The sequence below is a fragment of the Convolutriloba macropyga genome, unplaced genomic scaffold (genome assembly GCF_964194025.1).
Source record: "Convolutriloba macropyga unplaced genomic scaffold, txConMacr16.3 SCAFFOLD_2205, whole genome shotgun sequence".
Classification (NCBI taxonomy): Eukaryota; Metazoa; Xenacoelomorpha; order Acoela; family Convolutidae; genus Convolutriloba; species Convolutriloba macropyga.
Genome location: NW_027451494.1, coordinates 25,547 through 36,466, shown reverse-complemented (window position 1 = coordinate 36,466; position 10,920 = coordinate 25,547). Strand labels below are relative to the sequence as shown.

Genomic DNA, 10,920 nt, shown 5'->3' with positions numbered 1-10,920 from the left:
AATAGAATAGTTCCCACAAAAATAGATTGAAAATTTTTCTATCAAAGTCATAAAACTATTAGTTAAAACGTAAAACCGCTAAAAAAAAACCTTGTCACTAGGATAATTGTCGTTGGTGAGATTGAGCCAAAATATTTCAAGGAGCAGGAGCGCAGCTTTTAAAAATTCTCTTACCTTTTTTGAAAATATTTTCAAAGTAATAAATGTTGTTTGGTCTTAATTGCGAAAAATAGATGAGTTCACTTATTCTTCGATAGGAGATCAATTTTTTTTAATTTGATGACCCGAAGTCATTAGACTTTATAGTAAAATTTCATTGGGCCTCATATCACTGGAATTATCTATAACGGAACCTTGATTTGAAATTTCTGTTTTTGAGGTTAAAAAAACATTTAAAAATGGAAAATATTAAACACGAACTGCGCTACAATACAGATCTATTCCTTTGTTTACAAGAATCTGCGATGAGACCAAAACTAGCCTTACTATTGCTGAGCATCTATTAGAATAGGTAAATGTTTCAAGTCGCCTCGTAATACATAACTTGAAACATTCTGAGCAAAAAATATATAAAATTGGCGCTAAAAGTGAACAAAAATGTTCAAATATCAAATGTTCACAAACATTTTAAAACTACATAGCCTTTTGAAAAAAAGAAAATAGAAAAAAAACTTTTAATTTTAAATTTTACGCTTGAGTAGCTTTTTAATGATACCACTACAACTCTTTTCGATGAGTATATCGATCGGCTGAACGAAAATTGACTGAACGAAAACCTTGTTGAGCATATTGTTCCTACTCACATTAAAGTGGTATCAGAAATAAACGGCAGCACTTATAAAGCATATAGCTCTGAATCATTTTCTCACGAGAAAAAAAGCGAAAGCGGAAATTAATCACAATTTTTGGTTTCTTTGAAGATTTCTGTCTTTGCTTTCATACATGCTCGGGCCGAGTGCTAAAAATCAACCAGTCAAAGTTATTCGAAAATGCAGACAACCAAAAGCCATTGTCGATCTCGTGTAGACATATTCAGAATTTCCAGACGCACTTCAGAAGAATTAGACCAACTTCCGGAAAAATGGAATTAGAAATATTATGATTAGAGAAAATTTATTTTTAGTCATCCTTTTTTTAAACCAATGCTGTCGCAAAAATTGGACCACTTGAGAGATACTTATTGAGAAAGGTGTGTCTCTTGATTGCACAGGTGTAACAAAACAAAATTAGAAGTGATAAAAAGTGATAGTCTCACAAACCATTCAATATTTTCAATTTTAATTGAAACAAAAGCAGAGGTTTTCCTTTTTCTTTTGATTGCTCTCAATCAATAAATAGAGGCGCAACTCAAGAACAATGAAAGGTACTTTCTATTGATGAAAAAGGGTCCAACCTGGTTTTAGTTTAACTTTTTTGGGGAAACCAAAACTTTTTGGGTCTCTTATTTTAGCAGTGGCGCTTCAGCTTTCCTTCTAAATATTTTCAAGCTGTACTTTCAAACTTCTTAAGCCGGTCACATCTTTATTACAATATAGTTGAAAATCACTTGAACTACAATTAAATTCCATTACCTTTGCGCTATGATTTTTCCTCGAGCAGCTATTAGCATATAAGGCAACTGAGAAAGTTCCTCTAATTAATTATGTAAAAAACGATATAGGATTAGCGCTATTATTAGCCATTTTGTTTTTTAAAAAGAAAAATCTGATATCCTAAAATGTGCCAGGTTTGAACATTGCAACTGTCCTTAATTCAGTTCAACAATTATTCGTAGTTCCGTTTGCGATGAACTTGCGTTTTCGTTTGTTTGGGTTAGCAATAAATACTTTAATAATTATCCTGACATACAGTTTTCAGCTAAATTTAGCCGACAACACTTGTTTTAATATCAACAACATCCTTTCATGCTATGAGCAGTTTCCCAAGAATAAATTTACGAGATCAAGCGTGAACGCCTTCTCTGTTCACGGCATAAATGTGCAAGAATGCGCAATCCGAATGTCAAAATTTCACTGGAGTGTTGGGGTGTTCTGTGAAAAGAGCAACTTTTGTGGACTTGGGTTGAATCTTGACGATCACGATTTAGTGATCGGAAGTAACATTTATGAACCATCGAGTGAAATATGTCAAATTTTGGTCGATTCAACGAAACAGACCTGCAATGACGTCATACAGAAGATCCTGGACTCAAAATTGATCAGAAGTAGGTCAACCTCACTACCGGGTCGTTAATAATTCGTTGAGGTTAATGATAATACTTAAAGGTTGTTTCATTTGGTATCTCATCTATAGTTAGTCTACTTGGGCCTTCGCGATAAACTTGTGGCCAATTATGAAAATCCAAGCTGGTGTTTTTCAAATTCTGCCCTATTATCAGACCATTTTGGGTCGCTCACGAGGGGTAACTCGCGACCTGTAAATATAAGGTCCGGGAAAACAATCGTCGCATAGCTGGTCTGAAAAATACCCTGTTATGCAAATTATATGTTTTTAATGTTGAAAATGTTTAAAATATCCATCCAGACCACTTTTTCCTATGAAAATACGCAGTCACACCAAAAAAGCCTATGATCCAGACTTTTACTTGTTCAAATTTCAGTGCGTTCATGGGCTCGCTCGAAAATCCTTATGAAAAAGCCCGTCCAGGCCAAAATGTAAGATGGATTTTAAAATGCCCGAAGTTGTTACTTACATAGCCCGAAGTTGACTTCCACAAACTTTCGGCATTTTCAAACCTGCAAGTTTCTTGTACTAAGTAAGACAGAGCGTTTTTGCAAAAAGCATTTTGAAACTAAATCTTAACATAGCGAATTGATTCGTGTATCTAGACTGAGTGGTCTAGACTGAGCCTTTTTGTGGTCACTACTGGTTAAAACACAGTCCATAATGTAGTTCAAACTCTCCTTTTTTTAGACCAGTGGGTGTCACTTACGGAAACTTGAGCTACACTTACATTAATCCGCCAGGGTTGTCCACAAAGGGCTTTTAGAGCCATTTAGTGGACAAGACTGACGATGCAAAACGTCCTATATTGACATAACTTTTTCAACAGATTTAAAAGAAATTGCGGAAGCATTTTTAAAATTCTTTAATTCCAATATTTTTTTCTAATTTACTTATATGTTCAATCGATGATTAAATGGACAAGTATCCCCTCTCCCATAATTGATGTTATTTCAGATAATCAAGGGCGATTAACTTTGACTTGAAAAAATCGAGAAATCTAATTACTATATAGTCAAATCGGCTTACATTTTCTTTTGTAAAATACTTTGTCTGTCAGTGTTTTCACAAAAGCGCGTTTACTGACAGGAATGACTTAATCCCCTCAAAATATTTCAATCCCAGTCAATTTAGCGAATATAAGTGTTTTCCACGGAAATAATGTATTACGATTGCACGTGAAATCCGCATGCAAAAATCGGTCAATTATTTACTGACCACAAGTGGTCTCCTCATAGAGCTTTTATGGTCAAAAATGGCCTTTTCATAAGTCTAGAAACCAACCTTTTGTGGAAAAATTTTAAAAGCATTATAACTGGGCTAAGTTTTACACTAAAAACTCGAGTCAAGCTAAATTCCAACGGCCACAAAAACCTGGGTCGAGGTTAAATTGAAATACATTGCTTGTGAGTCAGGCGTAGTTTTTTTAGTAATTGATGCCTTAACCAGGGTAGTTGTTCTGTGAAATTATATGTGGCCTACAATAAATGTTTTTGTACATTTTTTTCAACCACTATTATCGAACATTCAGATGTGATGATTATGACACTGTATGTCTAAATCAGCGCTTGGTTAAAGCAATTTATTTGACCCCACAAAAAGAAACATTTTCGCGGAAGATTTCAGTTGTTGACACTTTAGATAAATTTTTCTGTAACCATGAGACAGAAAAATCAATGGATTGCTGGATTTTGAATGTCGAGTTTAAGTTAAATCCTAGGCGAAGCAAAAATTTTCATTTGAATGGTACTTGAAAAACAAAACTAAATTGATATATAGATTTTTTAACATTTTACGGTTTTGTCCGATTGTTCACAGTAAAAGGGTTTGAAAGTAAACTGTGAACTTAAAAAATTGTTCGGTAAAAAATCTGCGTACTCTGTAGCAATGGTGGTCAAAGTATTCATTAGCGTTGAAGCATTCATTAGTTAATTTGAGCGTAACACAAGTGTCAAAATCGAAAGGTTTTTGTTACAAGGAATTTTGAAATGTTTTTTTTGTATCAGGAACGGTGGAAAGGTGCCTTTTTGCTAAGTGGGAAGAGTTCTGCATGAGGAACTACATGAGCCATTGCAGAGAACTCAACGGACAAGGATTCGGACTGGTTTGTAACGGAAGCGTCGAAGCAGTGGAATCTGACAAAAACTATACTACAGATGGACGCCAAGAGATCTTTGGTAGCGTCATTTTCAATCTCAGTTTTACAGAAAAAATCTGGATACAAAGGACTAGTACCTGTGCATACCCCATGCTTAGTAAACTGTCCCGGGTTGCCCATCATACAACTTTCCTTGATTTCATACAAGGTCATATATGATCCCCGGTAATCATACAAGGTCATATATGATTTGTATGATTTCCCGGTAATCATACAAGTTTCATACAAAAAACAAAAATAGTGTTAAACCACTCTAATCGTAACAGCTATAGCGCTCATTCGGTAAGAAATACACCAGACTAACCCAGCGATGAGTTTTTGATATTCATTTTTCCCGGTAATCATACAAACTAAAACTAAAACAAACTAAAACATCACAAACTAAAACATCTTTTATGATCCTTGTATGAAACCCAGGAAAACCTATATGATCCTTGTACGAAATCAGGGAAATCATATATGATCCTTATATGAAATCGAGGAAATTGAAGTTTTCCCTAGCACGAAAATGAAAGCCTAGCTGATCTTGCTTAGCATTTGCTAGTAATACAAGGACTAACAACTACTTCCTCGTCGTATTGGAACCTTTATGATATCTTTGATTTCTTACAAGGATCATATAGGATTTCTTCAATTTCGTACAAGGATCATATATGGTTTCCCGGATTTCATTCAGGAATCATATATGATTTCCTAGGTTTCATCAAAGAATCATATATGACTTCCTAGGTTTCATCAAAGAATCATATATGATTTCCTTGGTTCCATGCAAGGATCATATATGGTTTCCTTGGTTCCATGCAAGGATCATATATGATTTCCTTGGTTCCATGCAAGGATCGTACTAGGAAATACGTTATGATTTGTATGACATCATATATGATCCTTGTATGGAACCAAGGAAGCGGCGACCCGGGGTCTTCCGCAACCTCAGTCACTAATTATGTTAATATGGCTAACTGTCGGAGTTGAAACAGAAAGTACCTCACTCCATGTCGCATTTTGACAAAGCTCGCAATAATTTGTTATCACAATCCGCGGTTACTGTAAATGAAAATCTAATATACAAATTGGAAAAATTCTCGACAAATGTGAACAAAGAAATTTGAAAAAAAGTTACAAAGAGCAGATAGCAAAATGGGGGAAAATAAGTGCACATGAATACTTCGATTCTAGGCAAAACAATATAATTTGAAATATCTTCGTATTTATCATCTCGATTTAATGCCAGATGTAATCATAATCTGTTCACTTTTTATATGATTTCTTCAGCTGTCCTCTCCCATGCATCTTTCCTCAACTCGTGAGATTTTTTACTTTTTTATCTTCGCTTTTTGATCCACTGAGTGGTGGTTCGGGTTCGGGTGGTTGGGGTTCGTGGTTGCTCCTCTGTATCTGGTAGTCTTTTCTGGAGCTCCTTCAACTGAATCATTGCCCAAAAACCCCGTGTTCCAGGACAGGAAGTCCGTTGCTTTCCGGTGTGGATCAACGTCTCCACTTTCTGTTGGTCTATTGTAAACTGAGGGAGCCAAACATTTTTGAACAAAAAACTATGCAGAAGAGAATTATAACTGTAAAAAAATTGGTTTTTTTACCATCAGTTTTTGTGACACAGAAAACTGCTGGACCCTTAAACTGTTTTTAACCAAACAAACAGAAGAAATCATCAAGAATTGGAGAACAACAAAAAGATTTTAGTGAAAAGTTTAGATAATTACATGAGAGATCTGATGAAAAATTCAGGAGTGTGATTTGTATTTGCGAGAGGATAAGAGCACAAAAATTTCATTTAATATAGAGCCAATATAAATTAGAAAAACCAAAATAGCTAACTTATAACAACACAATGATTTTCTGGATATAGATCTGTTTCCGGGGTTATTTTGACAATATAAGCAATAAAATTGGGATTCGAAGTTTCAACATCGGATAATTTATAGCTATTATTAATTCCCCAAATCAGAGCGAATGCATTAGTGTATAGAATTCAACCTCAGTACATAACACAGGAAACTTTTTCAACTGTTGTTTTTCTCTTCAAGAACTGTCTGTTGATCTAATTTCGGCTGAGTTAAAGAAGAAATCCGCCATTTGATGTGGTGGTTTCTGGGATGTGGTATTTTGGTTTTCGTTCCTCCTTTATTCCTTTTTGCCGCGTGGGTTTCCTGCTGTCAGAAATTTTTCTATGGCACCAAAAAAAGTGAATGAATTATAAAAACAGATCTTTTCAACATTTAACTTAGCTGAGCTCCAGCATAAACGGCTATATTGTCCATCACAACAACGCTTTTATCAACTAATAATGCTGGAATAAACTGGACTTACAGATTTTTGTAAAACCAATCTTTTTATTAGCACATTTGCTGATCAAGTTGGCCAGCCAGAACCCGCAATGGTTTCCGTAACTCAGCTGATAATTAGCATCGTCGGTCGCGTTTTTCTCTGCGTTCGAACAACAAAAAAAGGATTTCCTCTTTGTCAATTTTCTTTCCAAATCAATTGTGTCTCTGTCTAGTATTTAAAACTAGCGGCCAAGTTTTTCGCAATGTGTCCCAGATGAAGTTATGGTAAGCCTGGGTTGGTCAAAAAACCTACCGATTGTTAAAACTCGATGAATATCGAAGACAACGAGGCCCAGTAGGAAGTTGTTTGGGTAATGGTGTCCGGTTTTTTTAAATCAATACTTATGTGTCCTAGTTCATGGGTTCCGTAACTTTGCAAAAATTGCTTTCTGGTGACTTCGAACTATAGTTAGATGCTACCTGGAGTATAAAATTCTCTCTGATCCCTTGTTGAACTGAATTATCGAAAATCTTTGATGATTACGCGCTTCCACCTACTAGGCAAACTATTTGTCTGGCCCATGCAACAAATTTTGTCCGAGCTATTATTTAGGGGATTGATTGTTTGGGCTGTGATCCGCAAATTTCTATTCAGATAACTGGTAGTCTCCAACTGGGGAGCACTCTAGTTGAACAGTGTCCGTAGAGTGAGACATGTACACGGTAAACACAATAGCTGTTCTTTTTAGCAGCCATTTTTGAGTTTTAAATGCGTCGAAAAAGCCTAGGACATTTTCCGCAAGTGCTGCTAAGGTATAAAGTTTTTATGCGGGCAGCTTGGCAACGAGTAGAGCCAACCTTTTTGCCTCTACAAAAAATCCTGGCTATATATAAATTTTATTTTTAAACGTTCGGCTTTTTCAGTAAAAAAAACCAGAAAATTCTGCTAGCATTTCTTTTCACAATTTAGTTTCTTCATTCCAAGTTCAACTGTTTTCATTTGCTATGATAATTCATCTGTGTGATTTTTCAAAAGTATCATCTTTGGATGCTTTGCTTCGAAATGTAATTGTAGCCACTCTGGATTTTCTCGATGCCTGCCACAACCGTTCTTTCGCATTTTTCAGTCAGTTGAAGCTGTTAATTTGATAACACTAAACGCTTGGGTTTTTCTTTTCAGCTTGCGATTTATAAACAGTGGAAAGTAAGCTTTCACCGTCAGAAGTAAAGACTATTTTGCTTGACCTGTCCAATCTTTTCGCATAAATGTGTAATTCAACGTTGACCAAATATTTTTTTTATGAAACATCACTTGTGTTCTTTATTTCTGTCACTCGCTTGGCAACAAAACATGCTTAAGTTGAGAGTCCTTTATAAATAAAATCTTGAGGCTCAGTTTGAGAAGACGCTGAAGCTCTGTATCTTCGTCAAGTGATCTTTGATAATCCGTACTTTCATGATTGCTGCAATGTTCACGTTTCGTATATCGGAGGTGACGAGATTAACAGCTGTCGGAGCAGTGCCAGCCTTCACCTTCAGATCAAAAAGAAAAACAAAAACAGTTTGTGCTTTTGATGTAAATGTAGATATGCAATTTCTCACATTGCCTCTTCTAAGTGGCCAAAGAAAATGGAAAGCTGAAATTGGTCTCGTTGCAATCGTATTGTCTCTTGGTTCCTCTTTAGGCTTAAAAATTAAGTTAATCCCAACATTTCTTATTTTTCTCTTTCCGGAAAGCTTCTAAATTGTTGTTCTAATACTGTCCATAATTGGTCCAAACTTTTCAGCACTCGCTTCATGTTAAAATTGAAGAGTGCAACAAATCAAATGCCGATGACACCAACGACACCTCAAAGACCCAATACAATAATTAGTAGCATTTCATTGAAGCTAAGGTACAGATGATCTCTCATTGTTTGGTTAACCTCAACTAGCTAGGTTTTGCTCACTATTTTTTTTAACAAACTCAACTCTTTTGTCCAGTTGTCAGAGACCTTGTTTAGCGTTTTGATTGTTTGGGGTGTGAACTGCAAATTGTTATTCAGAAAACTGGCGATGTCCAGCTCCGGAGCACTCCATTCGAACAGTGTCCGTACAGTGAGACTAGTGAACGGAAAATACCATCAATGTTCATTTGAGCAACCACTTTTGAATTTAAAATGATTTGAAGTAGCCTAGGGCAACGTCTGCAAATGCTGTTGGGACATAAATTTTATTCGGGTAGCTTAGCATCCAGTAGAACCAACCTCTTTGCCTCTAAAAAAAGCCCGGCTATCTATGCATTTTTCTTCTAAACGCTCAGCATTTTTGTTAAAAATCCGGAAATTGTGCTGGAGTTTTTTCTCACAATTTAGTTTTCTCAATCCATGTTCACTTTTTTCTTTTTACTAGAAGAATTCATCTCGGTGATTTGTTCTAAAGTAGCATCTTTGGATGCTTTGCTTTGAAACATAATTGTAGACGCCAGAGATTTTCTTGATGCCTTCGGCAATGGTACTTTTGTATCTTTCAGTTGGTTGAAAATCTTAAATTGATAGTACTAAACATTTGGATTTTCTTTTTAGCACAAAAATTATAAACTCTGGATGGTATGATTTAACCGGCAGAAGTAAAGAAAATTTGGACTTGCCCTGTTCAATCTTTTCGCACAAATTTATTTACAATGTTGATCAATTTTTTCCCTGTGAAGTATCGCCTGTGTACTTTATTTTGGCCACTCATTTGGCAACAAAACCGTGTTGCCTAAGCCGAGAAATAGTTTTTAAATGCAATCTTGAGGATCAGTTTGACAAGATACTGCAAATGTGTATATTTACTACGCGTTCTTTGATAACTCGTACATTTTTTAAATCACTGCATTGATCAATCACTGCATTGATCACGGCCCGTAATTTGCGGATGACGAGCTTAAAAAGTGTTGCAGCAGTACCACCCGTCACTTTCAGATCAAATTGAAAACTCCCCGGGTTTTCCATTTGACGCAAAAGTAGATAAGTAAGTTCTCACAATGCCTCTTCTTAGTCGCCAATGATCAAGTTGGCTGGCCAGAACCCAAAATGGTTTCCGTAACTCAACTGATAGTTAGCAACGTTGTTCTCTTCTGCGTTTGAACATGAAAAAGAGATATCCATTGCAACAATTTTATTTTCGAATCTTTTTTGTTTCTGTCTAATACTGAAAGCTCGCAGCCACATTTTTTGCACATTTATGTGTCCCGGTTGAGGTTGAGAAATGGAAGACAAAAATGCAGAGTAGGAAGTGGTTTGGGTAATTGCTTCCAAAATTTTTACTGCAATACTGCTGTTCCCTAATAGATGGGTTCCCAAATCATGCATAAATTGATTTTTTGTGTCTTCAAACTAGAGTTAGATGGTACCTGGAGTTGAACTTCTGTCTGATCTTTTGTTGAACTGAATTATCCCCAATCCTTTGGTGACTTCGCGCTTCTACCTACTGCACTAATAATTGTCCGAACCATGCATCGAATTTTGTCCAGTTGCCAAAGCGATTGTTTAGCAGATTGCTTATATTGGCTGTGAACAGCAAGTTTCTATTCAGAAATCTAGCGGTTTCCAAACCCCGAGCACTCTATCTGAACAGTATCCGTTCAGTGAGAAATGTGAAGGAAGAACACAATCGCTGTTCACTTTAACACCCAATTTCAATTTTTATAGGGATCGAAGTAGCCTAAGGCAGCGTCTGCAAATGCAGTTGGGGCATAAAGAAGACTTTATGCGGGTAGTTTAGTAACCAGTAGAGCCAATTTTTTTGCCTCTACAAAAAGCCCAGTTATCAATTCAATTTTTAATCGTCGGCTTTTTTATTCTAATATCCGGAAATTCTGCTAGAATATTTTTTTCAAAGTTTAGTTTCTTCAATTCAATTACACCTGTTTTTATTTTGCTGAATTAAATCTTCAAAAAACAATTCTTCAGAGTAAATCTTTCGATGCTTTGCTTTGAAAAATAATTGTAGGCATTATGGATTTGATCGCTGCTTTCTGCAGTCCTTCTTTTGTTTTTTCAGTCAATTAAATTTAATTTGATAACATTAAACACTTGGGCTTTCCTTTTCATCATACGATTTATAAACTGTGGAAAGTATGTTGTCAACGTCAGAAGGAAAAAAGTTTTGTCTTGCCCTGTCCAAGTTTTCGCACATATTTGTAATTCAAGGTTGATCAAATATTTTTCTTGTGAAATATCCCTTTTGTTCTTCCTTTCGGTCACTTGTATGTCAACAAAACCATGTTGCTTA

General features: G+C 35.8%; 1 protein-coding gene across 1 annotated transcript in view; it reads left to right on the top strand.

Moving 5' to 3' along the window:
• The first annotated feature begins 1,998 nt into the window (after positions 1 to 1,998).
• Positions 1,999 to 10,920, top strand: part of LOC142356744 (uncharacterized) — a 32,863-nt gene continuing 23,941 nt past the window's right edge. The window contains exons 1-2 of the mRNA XM_075408545.1: positions 1,999 to 2,203; positions 4,230 to 4,400. Of these exons, the coding sequence (XP_075264660.1) occupies positions 1,999 to 2,203; positions 4,230 to 4,400 (376 nt within the window). The remainder of the gene's footprint in view (positions 2,204 to 4,229; positions 4,401 to 10,920) is intronic.